This window comes from Oryza glaberrima, chromosome 8 (genome assembly GCF_000147395.1).
Source record: "Oryza glaberrima chromosome 8, OglaRS2, whole genome shotgun sequence".
Classification (NCBI taxonomy): Eukaryota; Viridiplantae; Streptophyta; class Magnoliopsida; order Poales; family Poaceae; genus Oryza; species Oryza glaberrima.
Window position 1 is genome coordinate 16,345,111 of NC_068333.1, and position 13,513 is coordinate 16,358,623.

General features: G+C 40.7%; 2 protein-coding genes across 4 annotated transcripts; one reads left to right on the plus strand and one right to left on the minus strand.

Moving 5' to 3' along the window:
- Positions 1 to 2,316: 2,316 nt before the first annotated feature.
- Positions 2,317 to 5,705, plus strand: LOC127782558 (very-long-chain (3R)-3-hydroxyacyl-CoA dehydratase PASTICCINO 2A-like). Its single transcript, XM_052309818.1, has 9 exons — positions 2,317 to 2,530; positions 2,668 to 2,779; positions 2,938 to 2,956; positions 3,687 to 3,775; positions 4,122 to 4,175; positions 4,409 to 4,479; positions 4,579 to 4,660; positions 4,753 to 4,849; positions 5,218 to 5,705. The coding sequence occupies exons 1-9, from the start codon at positions 2,367 to 2,369 to the stop codon at positions 5,286 to 5,288; spliced, it is 759 nt and encodes a 252-aa protein (XP_052165778.1). The 5' UTR covers positions 2,317 to 2,366; the 3' UTR covers positions 5,289 to 5,705.
- A 462-nt stretch (positions 5,706 to 6,167) lies between these two features.
- LOC127782333 (uncharacterized) lies at positions 6,168 to 10,844 on the minus strand. 3 transcript variants are annotated; one of them, XM_052309494.1, is made up of 5 exons: positions 8,583 to 10,844; positions 8,131 to 8,511; positions 7,772 to 8,049; positions 7,301 to 7,556; positions 6,168 to 6,582 (listed from the first exon to the last, which is right to left on the minus strand). In XM_052309494.1, the coding sequence occupies exons 1-5, from the start codon at positions 8,771 to 8,773 to the stop codon at positions 6,576 to 6,578; spliced, it is 1,113 nt and encodes a 370-aa protein (XP_052165454.1). In that variant the 5' UTR covers positions 8,774 to 10,844; the 3' UTR covers positions 6,168 to 6,575. The 3 variants fall into 3 exon arrangements, with proteins under 3 accessions (XP_052165454.1, XP_052165455.1, XP_052165453.1); XM_052309495.1 differs by lacking the exon at positions 7,301 to 7,556; XM_052309493.1 differs by having other exon boundaries at positions 6,168 to 7,556.
- Positions 10,845 to 13,513: the final 2,669 nt, after the last annotated feature.

Genomic DNA, 13,513 nt, shown 5'->3' on the forward strand with positions numbered 1-13,513 from the left:
AAAATGATGTGATGAAATGGGGCCAGATCAGTGAATGGAGCCAAATGTATCTGATCATTCTTGATTTTTTTTTCTTGTTTTTAGATGAGTCATTATTGATTTCTTCCTTACTCTTATCCATCGGTCCATCCAATTGCTGAAATGTGTAACATTTTTACAGATAGTTTAAGCCATATAGTTGGCTGTTGAATGAGAATGGCCTTCCGACGTAAAGCAGCAGAAGTTATGGAGCATCATATATTTTGTCTGAAGAACTTAGATCTGTTCTTGGAGCATTTTTGCCCCCTGTGCTCTCACAATAAAGATGTACGAAAGCAATGTTATTTAGACCATTTTTATGTTTCCAAGGATGCCACATAAGCAACAAGGCATTTAATTGATGATTGAATAACTCATACAATGCATGGTTTTATTTTTGTTATTTCATAGGTAGTACATGCAAGGGGCAAATCGTATCGGAAACAGTGTAGACATTGGTTCATCTAGATGAAACTCATTTCACCTCTTCATTATTATTTTTTTGTCATATCATCAAAAATGCTGACATGATAGTCAATTCAATGAGACGTAGGCGTGTATTTGTGTTTTTGAGTTTGGTGTTGTAAGATCTTGGTGGAGGGTTTCACCCACCACTTTCTTTCTCTTTTAGTGGAATGATATGTAGATCTCTTGCGTATTCGAGAAAATAATATAATATTTTTTTATTTATCGCACATAAAGATTGTGAGCAATTAAACTTTTTGTTTTTTCTTATTAAAAAAACATTTTTGTGTTTTCCTGCCGATGGTGTTGCTGGCATTGAAGTTTCTTCACTCCGTTGTAGGTAACATGTTCTTATTCTTATTCTTCCTAATACTTCCTCCGTTCTAAATTATAAGGCCTATATTTTTTTACATAGTCTTCAGTGATATACTTTGACCATTAATTTATTCCATATTTTGTTTCCAACAAATATGAAATTAGCATCATATGAAAGTACTTTAGAATATGAAACTAATGATATAGCATGCATAACACTTACTATAGATATATAGATATGATTGGTATGATTATTAGTCAAAAGTTATCAAGTTTATTCTTAAAAAAAGTTATCAAGTTTAACTTTTCAGAAAAAAGAGGACATCCTATAAATTGGAACGGAAGGAGTATGTTGGCTCCACTTTCCTTATCAATGTTAACAATTGTAGTTAGTTGCATGGGGTGAGGATTGTGCATAAACTTTATGGGAACTTTCTTCTTGGTAAATCTCTCAATCTCTTATAAAGAAACATGCGCATGGATTTGGTCTCTGTAGTTCTCACTTCTCAGTATGTTCGCTTTTGTGATCATATCATGCACAAATTATCCTGCTTTCCAGTTAGTTGAAGCCACTTTTTTAACACTTCACACATTACTTAGATGAACAGTGTTAGTAGTTCGATATTGGGAAGTTGTTAATGTGAACTGTTCTTCAGAAGTACATCTCTATATATGTTATCACTTACGGTGGTTGTTGATGTTAACTGGACCTCGATGCATACATGCTATTGAGCTGCTTCTTTATACTTTTTCCTTGAGCAGAAAGCTATACGTGTTTTTTCTGTGATTCTGTTCTTGAGAATATAGTAAAGGAACTTCTTTTTCAAAGACTGATTAAAAAAACATGACCTTTGAATCAAGCTTGTGACCTCTCAGATAACAAACTTTTTCTGCCACCTAGTTACGAGTATAATATGGCTTACATTTACGCAGGCGAAAAATGGAAACGAGAAAAGAAAAGGCACAATGAGAAACAACGGCTGATGTATCTATTATGTTCTGCCTTTCTTTCACTGCTGCAAAATCGATTTTCCCAAACAGTAAAAAATCAATTTTCGCATGTGATTGGTCGACCCGCATGTGTGAAAATATCTATGAAAATCATCATTTTCTCATACAGGTAGCGCAACCACATGTAAAAACGGGATTTTCGCATGCGGTCACCTTAGCCAACCGCATGCGAAAATATTTTCGGCGAAAAAAAATAAACATTCAAAAAAAAAGCCGAAACCCTAGCCGGCCACCCGCCACGCCAGATGAGCTCATTTTTGCATGCGAGCCTCTTAAGAAGCCGTATGCGAAAATGTCCTCTCGATTTTTCAGGTCCATTTATAATCTACGGAGGGTCTTGTACAAACATTTTTAATAGTGTTTGTTGTGACGAAATGTCTTAATCACATGGATGGCGGGGTAGCTGGCTGTTGCAGTAGCATTAACTGCCAACTGTGCGCTGCTAATCTGATTTGATCCTAATTATATGGTTATTAATCAAATCGTGCCCGGAGAAAGCTTCTATAAGATATGCTCAAACTTGTATATTTTGGTGCTTCTGATGCTGCGACAGTGTGATGCTCTCGCACATCGATTGGTGGAACAGAGTATCCCGGTCAAAGCCATTAGCCACCATCCCGACGTCTTCCTCGATCTCGCATATCTCTGCAATGGCAGGGAATGCGTCAGTGATGCGGAGGCTCTACCTCTCTTTCTACAACTGGATTGTCTTCATCGGATGGTCAGTTCTACTGCCTGCTGTTTGTTGACTTGTGTATGAATATCGATCTCACTTCTAGCATCTTTGTTTGCTGGCCAATTCTTGGATTGTACACAGGGTGTTGTTTTGATCGAGGATCTTTGATTTGGATCATGCAGGGTTCAGGTGTCGTGGTCCATGATATTGGCATTGTTGGAGAACGGATATGAGGCCGTCTATGCTGCCGTAGAGCAGCATCTGCTGTTCGCGCAGACTGCTGCCATCATGGAGGTTTGTTTTTTTTTCTCTTGTTGCCTTTGTTGTAGTAAAACTGTAAATTTGAATGCAGCTGTACAACTTTTTTTTGTTTCATTGCTCATGGAGATTGAGAGGCGCTAAACTTTTTATGTTTTGCTGTTTGCCTGGTGATGGTGATGCTGGTAGTGCAGATTCTTCACTCCATTGTAGGTGAGATATCCTCTTTCTTTATAAAGAAAATAAGTCTTATTTTCTTCCCAATACTTTGTTTTTTTTTTTTTGCAGAAAAACATATATGTGTCGATGACAAAACCTCAACATGGGGTACTACATTAAATTTCATTTTAACCTTCTACTGCAAAAAGAAGGGATTAAAAATGATATGTGATTGAGCCTAAAAGGCTAATTAGAATCTGGGAGCTCTGGATGGTGAAAATTGTTAGTCATGTAAACACTTAGGCCTAACGGTTACCTTGATGTTGTTTTTTAGTTTTTCATACTGAATTAGATCATGGTAGATGGTAATTTCTGGTATGTTCTCAACAAAAGATATGCTGTAGTTTTCATAAATGTATATATTCTGAAATTATATGCATTTACCAAAACTACAACACATCCGAAAGTATATACATTTATCATACTGAATTAGATCGTGGTAGACGGTAATTTCTGGTATCTGCACAACATAGGGTATGTGCACAATAAAATTCTACTTTCACATTTATGCAATGTAATATGTATCCTCTAGCCTCTTTTTCAATCACTTGAAATCATTATGATACTAGCAATAGCCTGGCATTTGAATAATCAAGAGAAGTTTCAATTTTGAGAAAATCGTCTTGTTAACTTCTACCTAAGGAGAGAAAGGAAGTGTCCTGTTAGACTCAATTATTTCCCCCAAAAAATATTACTTATTACTGTAATCTGAGTTGTTAAAAAGGGTTGGTGAGGTCTCCAGTGTCTTCTACTATTCCACAAATCACTGGAAGGTTGTTCATGATCTGGGGCATCTTGTGGAGCTTCCCTGAGGTAATATCAGGACCTTACTCCAAGTTATAAGAAGGTTTATATCTTAAAAAACAAGTTTTGGATTAGAAAGCACTTCTTAGAATGATGAAACATAGATGTTAGGTAATGTTGCAGCTATTAGAACATATCCCATACTTTCATTTATGATCAAAATGACTCTAAGTAGGCATTGGACAAACCGAAGCTACAGAAATTGCTTAAGTAATGAAGCTGATGCAATTACATCATGGAGAAGGACAAAATAGTGTTCTTTTCCTAGATTCCTATTTCATGTATTTAACTTCTAATCAAGTAATTGTTTTATTTATAAACAATATCGGTGAATCACTGTCCACATGTTTTGCAGACACACACTCATATTTTTGTTACCTCCTTGCTCATAAGCTGGTGCATCACTGAGGTATATGTTACTTCCTAAAACTTCTCACCAAATTACTCACTTGGAAGATCATGGATTTCGGATGCAATTTTATTATAGTTCTGCTTCTTGAAATGACAGTAGTTGTTGAAGTTCCTGAAAGAAAATCCCAAGCTTTGAAAGTTCCTGTGTTGAGCTTAGTTGAACAAATATTATGAAATTTTCTTCACTTCAGAGCATGACTTTTTAGACAAAAAATTACTAATTCCTTGCAGGTTACCAGATATTGTTTCTATGGCATGAAGGAGTCATTTGGATTTACACCTTCCTGGCTCTTATGGCTTAGGTTGGCTCTAGTCGTAAACAAATCATAATATGTAGCATAAACTTCAGCGAATTCTCTTAAAAGTATGCTGCTGTTACTTCCATACTGATTACTTTGCAGGTACAGCACCTTCATAGTATGCCTTCCTGTTGGTACGGTTAGTGAGGTTGGCCTAGTCTACATTGTTCTTCCTTTCATGAAGGTAACTTAAATAACTTAGAAAGGAAGATCTCTGCCTCCATTTCATAACAAATCTTGTTTAAATGCTCTTTTCTTTTGCATGAGCAATATCAGGCATCTGGGAAATACTGCCTTAGGATGCCCAACAAATGGAATTTCTCCTTCAACTACTTCTATGCCTCTATCTTTTTCATGGTTTTGTATGCCCCAGGTAGTGTTTCCATGGGATTGTACTTCATTTAGTAATTGATGCTACAACCTAGTACTCCCTCGGTCCTTTAATATATGATGCCGTTAATTTTTGTTACAAGTTTTGATCATTCGTTTTATTCAAAAATTTTATGTAAATCTTAAAAATATAAATAATGCTTAAATTTCATTTAGTGTTAAATCAAGAAAAATATTTACTTAAATTTTTCGAATAAGACAAATGACCAAACATAATGTAAAAAGTCAATGACGTAATATATTAAAGGACGGAGGGAGTATTTTTTTTAAGGTAGCTGTAGGAATTTCTGAAATGAAAACAATTAGGATTTGATAACACACTGCGTTGTTATTTCATTTGGATGAGTGCAGTATATCCACGCTTGTTTCGCTACTTGATCGCCCAGCGGAAGAAGGCCTTGGCAAAAGCAAAAACCACATAACTATACTCAAGAGCTATCTACTCTGATTTCTGCTCGCGGCTACAGCTCAGGTTGCTACCGTTTCTTGAGCAAATAAGTAAAAGTGTATTAGAATGGAAATGCCGAAATACAGACTATCTTTTCCCTTGGTAAATAAAAATGTACACGAGTACCATTTTCATGATTTGCTAATGGTGTGTCCTACCAAAGATCGGCTTTTCCTTCTGTAAAAATTGTACTCCATATCTGTGCCCAAAAATGATGTGTAGATTTTCTGCTTTTTAAGGATGAAGAAGGTAACTATCACCATTTGATTCATACTAGATGGGCTGGCGTGGCTCACGCCGCGCTGCACTTGTGGTATCATTGAAGGCAATAGACATAAAACAGACTATTGGTAATGACAATAAAAACACAAGAACATTTAAAAAAGTTCACATGCTAACAAAGTCTTTTGTCTGTTTCAAATTACTTGTTGTTTTAACTTTTTCTAAATAAAACACTTGTATATTCTATCATTAATTCCTAAAAATCAACTTAATTAAAAATCGTAAGATCTATGTTTTAGATTCACCATGAACAATACTTTTACAATATATAATTCACATCTTACTTAAATTAAACAAGGTTTTTAAAAAATTAATGATCAAAGCGTTTGACTTAGTTAACAGAGGGAGTAGCTAAGTTACCGCAGTTATAGGCTTTATCAAGCCTGTAGAAATCAAGAAACCGCTCAGCAAAATAACCAAGTTTGAGAAAAAAAATGCTGAATTCAATTTTTAGGCAAAATCTGTAAGAATTCGCCCCATGTTTTTGTCAATAATAGAGTGAAACCATGATTACTGGAAGAGCAAAATCACTTACGAAGTTATGATTCCCTGCAGACACCACATATTACAAATGTAGATGATGCTTGTCCGTCTGTATTCCCATTGCCCAAACCCCTCAAGTTAAATCAGAGACAACGGAAAAGATAAGAAGATACAAAACGACACTTCTTACATGACACATAAAACAAAAAAAAAAAAGAAAAGAGGAATAAACACCACACACATCTAGAAACCATCTCTGAATCTTGTTCAGTTTTCTGCTCCTAATAACAGCTACAGTGAAGAGTGACATGATCCATGCCCCCTCTTCTGCCAAAATCACAACAGCCTTGCAGGCAATGCCGGTGACGGGCGGCGTTGGTCAGGCGAAGCGGTTGCGACGGCAGGCGACGGTGGTGAGGAGGCTAGCGATGCCCTTTGGTTCACATGTCAATGCTCTCTATGGATGCTGCACTCGAACTCGATCACCCGGTGCTCTTCATTTGCTACATCATTTTCTTCAACAAAATCAGGACATATCACAGATATCTCTTTATTTTTTCTAGGGTAATATCACAGATATATCAGGGGTACACCGTATACACTCGTGGGTATCTAAAAATTTATAGACATGCAGTAAAAAAAAATACCACGTACATATCGTCAGAAAGGCCATATACGAGCAAAATTCGTTCAGATGGGCTGAAGGGAAGAGTTTGGCGTTTCAGTAAAAAAAAAAACAATTGATTGATTCTCATATAACCATCCTGCAAATAATACTTGAAAAGATTGCTACTCTTATATGGCAAAAACAAAATCAACACAAGAAAACATTTGAGTTGCCCTGTCCAACCAGAAATTTTCAAAAACCTGCTACTCCATCAAATGTTTCTGACAAAACTTACTAATATGGTATAAATGACGGAGGGAATGAGAAGCAACAAGCACACCAACATTTTTTCAGAACAACATAGTGGAAATCTAGAGCCCCAAAATTCCTAGGATGGATTCATTATGAACAGAGCAGCACATTTTTAGTTGCTTTGTTGAACAGAGCAGGATATCAAAGCTCCTGAACGGAAAACTCACTAAAAAGATTATCATGGACAGATTTGTGCTACTTTACTGCATAAGAAGACTCAAGTGGTCAAGAACAAGAATATGACTGAACACAAATTTATAGAACTTGCAGGTTGCAGCAAATAGCAAGAAGGCGGTTCAAACCTCCCTAAATAATTCAGAGCTTCGAGTCCGAATAACAGAAGCTCGATCGGGCTCATCACCCACGCATAGATCAGAGCTTGGACCACGGGATGCAGATCGCTTTTGAGCTGCTGTGTGCTAGATTCAGTTCGGGTCAGGGGCGCCGAGATCCATTGCTCCATCCATCCGCCATCCCAAGAAAAAAATGCAAAAGGAGTAAATCGGTCACTCCCGATGTGTACCTGCTCCTGGCCGCACAAACTTTGCAGCTCGAGATCTAGGGGCAAGCAGACAGGATTCGAAACAACAAATTCCACAAAACAAAATGAAAACCTTCGAATGGGAAACAAAAATGGAAATGAAACAAAATCATGAGCCAATCGAACAGAGTGAAAACCTTCGAATGTGGCATGTTGACCAAGCGCTTCGGCTGACTTGAAATGATTTTGTTGAATCGAATAGCAAATGATCAATGGTGTTTGGGTAGGTTACCTTTGCGGGTGCGCTTGAGGAGTCGGTGCCACGGGCGAGGAGTTCTTGGCTGCAGATGGTGAGGAAGTTGTTGTCGTCGTCGTCGTCGCCGAAGCTGTTGCTCGTGTTGCTGCCGTTGCCATGGTGGCGGTGGTGATGCTGCTGCTTCTGGGCGTTGTGTTTGTAGTGTTGGTGGTGGTTGATGGCAGCGACGGCGTTCTTCTCGACGGGGATCACAGCGGCCACGTTCCACACGTCCCTGAACGCCCTCGCCTTGACCGTCGCCACGCCTCTCAATGCTGCGTTCAGATATCAAGAACAAGATCAATCACGGTGCCTCGATGGAGATGATGTGAATGGGTGGAACAGCGAGGGCGAACCGTTGCCCCATTGGCAGCGGCGGCGGTGATGGTGACGATGTCGCCGGGAGGCGGACGCTGACAGTGAAGGCGACGGCGGCGGTGAGGTGGTCGCGCTCGGCACCGAGGGACTCGGCGGCCTCGACGCACTGGGCGGGGAACAGCTTCGCCGCGGACGGAATGGTCATGTTGGTGCGCGCAGTGCGGTCGTCCCTGCCACTGCTGGAGGACGCGGTGGTGGTGGCCACCGCTGCCACCGACACGGCGGCGTGGACCTGCGCGTTGTGCGCACGCGTCTCCTCCCGTCTTCTTCTCATTCCCTCCTTCAGCCACCTCCCCACCGTCTTCCCACCGCTGCCGCCGCCGCATCGATACGGCTGCAGCTTCGGCGTGCTCACCGCTCTGCAAAACAACACATTTTTTTTCAAAAATTTTTTTTGTTAAATTAGCAAATAACTAAGGAAGAGGGGTACCTGCTCCGGCGCCGCCGGCAGCCACCGCCGCGAGGTGAGGAAGAAGAAGACGGAGAGGGACATCGACGTCGAATCTGACGCGCCACGCGTCCCGACGACACCGTAAGGGGAAGGGGAGGGGAACAACGGCACCGGCCTCGACGCCGTCGCAAGGGGAAGAAGAAGAATGTTGAGTTGTGATCCAAATTCATTTGCACTTAATAAAGGCCAGCTTTTGCCGTAGCGGAGCAGATCATCATCCCTTTTAGTGTTCCACCACATATATATATACCTCTTGTAAGCCGCCGTGCGGCGATGTAAGCTCACCTCACATATAGTGAAGATAATTTTGCTGGCTGGCGCCCGTGGTTTTTCTCTCCTGTTCTGGGAGGGTTTTCCACGTTAAATCTCGTGTCTTCTGTGATTGATCTATTGTTCTTCATCGTTTGTTCGCCTATTGTTCCCTAACAAGTGGTATCAGAGCTTGTTCTCATATTAGGGTTTCGCGATGGCGTCGATGAAGTATGATCTACCGCTGCTAGACTACAAGACGAGATTCTCGCTGTGGCAAGTCAAGATGCGGGCTGTTCTGGCGCAAACTTCGGATCTAGATGAGGCGCTGGAGAGCTTCGGGAAGAAGAAAACGACTGAGTGGACCGCTGAGGAGAAGCGGAAAGATCGTAAGGCTCTGTCGCTGATCCAACTTCATCTATCTAATGATATTTTGCAAGAAGTGTTGCAGGAAAAGACTGCTGCAGAACTTTGGCTCAAACTGGAATCGATCTGCATGTCTAAATATCTAACCAGTAAGATGCATATCAAGATGAAGTTGTTCTCGCACAAGTTGCAGGAGAGTGGTTCTGTGTTGAACCACATATCGGTCTTCAAGGAGATCGTTGCCGACCTAGTGTCAATTGAGGTACAGTTTGATGATGAAGATTTAGGTTTTTTACTGTTATGCTCACTGCCTAGTTCATAAGCAAATTTTCGTGACACCATACTTTTTAGCCGTGATGAACTAACCCTAGCGGAAGTTTATGAGGCGCTCCAAAACAGGGAGAAGATGAAAGGTATGGTTCAGTCTGATGTGTCGTCCTCTAAGGGCGAAGCATTGCAGGTCAGAGGCAGATCTGAGCAGAGAACCTACAACGACAGCAATAATCGTGACAAGAGTCAGAGTAGAGGCCGTTCTAAGTCCAGAGGTAAAAAGTTCTGTAAGTATTGCAAAAAGAAAAATCACTTTATTGAAGAATGTTGGAAGCTGCAGAATAAGGAGAAAAGGAAATCTGATGGTAAGGCCTATGTTGTTACCAGTGCTGAAAACTCTGATTCAGGAGATTGTCTTGTCGTTTTTGCTGGTTGTGTTGCTAGTCATGATGAATGGATACTTGATACTGCATGTTCGTTTCATATCTGCATTAACAGAGATTGGTTTAGTTCTTATAAGTCTGTGCAGAATGGAGATGTTGTGCGCATGGGAGATGATAACCCACATGAGATCGTGGGCATTGGCTCCGTTCAGATCAAGACTCATGATGGCATGACACGCACGCTGAAAGATGTGAGACACATACCAGGGATGGCCAGAAATCTCATCTCTCTCAGCACACTTGATGCAGAAGGATACAAATACTCCGGTTCAGGTGGAGTTGTAAAGGTATCGAAAGGTTCTCTTGTTTATATGATTGGTGATATGAATTCTGCAAACCTATATGTCCTTAGAGGAAGTACATTACATGGTTATGTTACCGCTGCTGTTGTTTCTAAAGATGAACCTAGTAAGACTAACCTGTGGCACATGCGTCTTGGACATATGAGTGAACTTGGTATAGCAGAATTGATGAAGAGGAACCTGTTGGATGGGTGCACTCAGGGTAACATGAAGTTCTGTGAGCATTGTGTTTTTGGTAAGCACAAGAGGGTAAAATTCAATACCTCAGTTCATCGCACCAAAGGTATACTTGATTATGTACATGCTGATTTGTGGGGGCCTTCTCGTAAGCCCTCTTTTGGTGGTGCTCGTTATATGCTTACCATTATTGATGATTACTCTAGAAAAGTGTGGCCTTATTTCCTGAAACATAAAGATGATATATTTGCTGCTTTTAAGGAGTGGAAAGTTATGATAGAAAGGCAAACTGAAAAGGAGGTAAAAGTACTTCGCACTGACAATGGTGGTGAATTTTGTTCAGATGCTTTTGATGATTACTGCAGGAAGGAAGGCATCGTTAGGCATCACACCATCCCGTACACTCCATAGCAGAATGGTGTAGCTGAGCGCATGAATAGAACCATCATCTCCAAGGCTCGTTGCATGCTGTCCAACGCTCGCATGAACAAGCGTTTTTGGGCAGAGGCTGCTAACACCGCCTGCTACTTGATTAACAGGTCGCCTTCTATCCCACTTAATAAGAAAACTCCTATTGAGGTATAGTCTGGTATGCCTGCTGATTATTCACAGTTGAGAGTTTTTGGATGCACTGCTTATGCTCATGTTGACAATGGAAAATTAGAGCCTAGAGCTATTAAGTGTCTATTTCTTGGTTATGGTTCAGGAGTAAAAGGATATAAGTTATGGAATCCTGAAACTAATAAGACCTTCATGAGTAGGAGTGTTGTTTTCAATGAATCTGTTATGTTCAATGACAGCTTGCCTACAGATGTCATACTAGGTAGTTCAGATGAGGAGAGGCAATATGTTAGCGTGCAGGTGGAGCACATGGATGATCAGGAAACTGAAATTGTTGGTAATGATGTTAATGATACTGTTCAGCACTCACCTCCTGTCTTGCAGCCACAAGATGAACCCATTGCACATCGCAGAACAAAGAGGAGTTGTGGAGCTCTAGTCCGCCTTATTGAGGAATGTGATATGGTTTATTATGCTTTTAGTTGTGCTGAACAGGTGGAGAATACTCTTGAGCCAGCCACATACACTTAAGCTGTTGTTTTTGGAGATCGTGAGAAGTGGATCTCAGCTATGCAGGAGGAGATGCAGTCTCTTGAGAAGAATGGCACATGGGAGCTTGTGCACTTGCCAAAACAGAAGAAGCCTGTTCGTTGTAAATGGATCTTCAAGAGAAAGGAGGGTTTATCTCCTAGCGAGCCTCCGAGGTTTAAGGCAAGGTTAGTAGCAAAAGGTTTCAGTCAAATTGCTGGTGTTGATTATAATGATGTGTTCTCTCCAGTTGTAAAGCATAGTTCAATTCGCACATTCTTCAGTATTGTTGCTATGCATGATCTTGAGCTTGAGCAGTTAGATGTGAAGACAGCATTTTTACATGGAGAGCTTGAGGAGGAGATATACATGGACCAGCCAGAAGGGTTCACCAGCCAGAAGGGTTCATAGTACCTGGTAAGGAGGATTATGTTTGCAAGTTGAAAAGATCTTTGTATGGTTTGAAACAGTCTCCTCGTCAATGGTATAAAAGGTTTGATTCATTTATGTTGTCACATGGCTTTAAGAGGTCTGAATTTGATAGCTGTGTGTATATTAAATTTGTTAATGGATCACCTATATACTTGCTGTTATATGTTGATGATATGCTGATTGCTGCCAAGTGCAAGGAACAAATCATTATATTGAAGAAACAGTTGAGTAGTGAGTTTGATATGAAGGATCTTGGTGCTGCTAAGAAAATTCTAGGTATGGAAATCACTAGAGACAGAAATTCTGGGTTGTTATTTCTTAGTCAGCAAAGCTACATTAAGAAGGTTCTTCAGCGTTTTAACATGCATGATGCGAAGCCTGTTAGTACTCCTATTGCACCTCATTTCAAATTATCAGCTTTACAATGTGCTAGTACTGATGAGGATGTAGAATACATGTCTAGAGTTCCATATTCTAGTGCTGTTGGCTCTTTGATGTATGCCATGGTTTGCTCCTGTCTGGATTTATCTCATGCTATGAGTTTGGTTAGTAGATACATGGCTAATCCTAGTAAAGAACACTGGAAAGCTGTTCAGTGAATTTTCAGGTACCTCAAAGGCACAGCTGATGCTTGCTTGAAGTTTGACAGAACTGATAAGGGTCTTGTTGGATATGTGGATTCTGATTTTGCTGCAGATTTGGATAAGAGAAGGTCACTCACAGGTTATGTGTTTACCATTGGCAGTTGTGCTGTGAGTTGGAAGGCAACATTGCAGCCTGTTGTTGCTCAGTCTACCACTGAAGCAGAATACATGGCTATTGCTGAAGCATGTAAAGAGTTAGTTTGGCTGAAAGGATTATTTGCTGAGCTTTGTGGAGTTGATTCTTGCATTAACTTGTTTTGTGATAGTCAAAGTGCTATATGCCTCACCAAAGATCAGATGTTTCATGAGAGGACAAAGCACATTGATATCAAGTACCATTATGTTCGCGATGTAGTCGCGCAAGGTAAGCTAAAGGTATGCAAGATAAGTACTCATGATAATCCTGCTGATATGATGACAAAGTTTGTTCCTGTTGCTAAGTTTGAGCTTTGCTCAAGCTTAGTTGGTATAGTGGTTTAGCCCAAGAGGCTATTTGGTGCCGAAAGTGTTTTTGTCTTTGTTGTGTTCAGGGTGAAGGATTGATTCATGCTACAAGAAGGAATTTGTCTCAAGGTGGAGTTTGTTGAGTTGTGATCCAAATTCATTTGCACTTAATAAAGGCCAGCTTCTGCCGTAGCAGAGCGGAGATATTTTTGCTGGCTGGCGCCCATGGTTTTTTCTCTCCTGTTCTGGAAGGGTTTTCCACGTTAAATCTCGTATCTTCTGTGATTGATCTAGTGTTCTTTATCGTTTGTTCGCCTATCGTTCCCTAACAAAGAAGGGGGGAGGAGGAGACTGGCATCGACTCCGCCGCTGCCACACGCCCCAACGCTGCCGCCAGGGGGGAGATCACGGACGGTGTTGACGGCATGGGAAGGGCGAGGAGGCGGAGGCGGCTCGTGAAGAAGGGGTGATGGGGCATCGGCCGAACTGCAGTC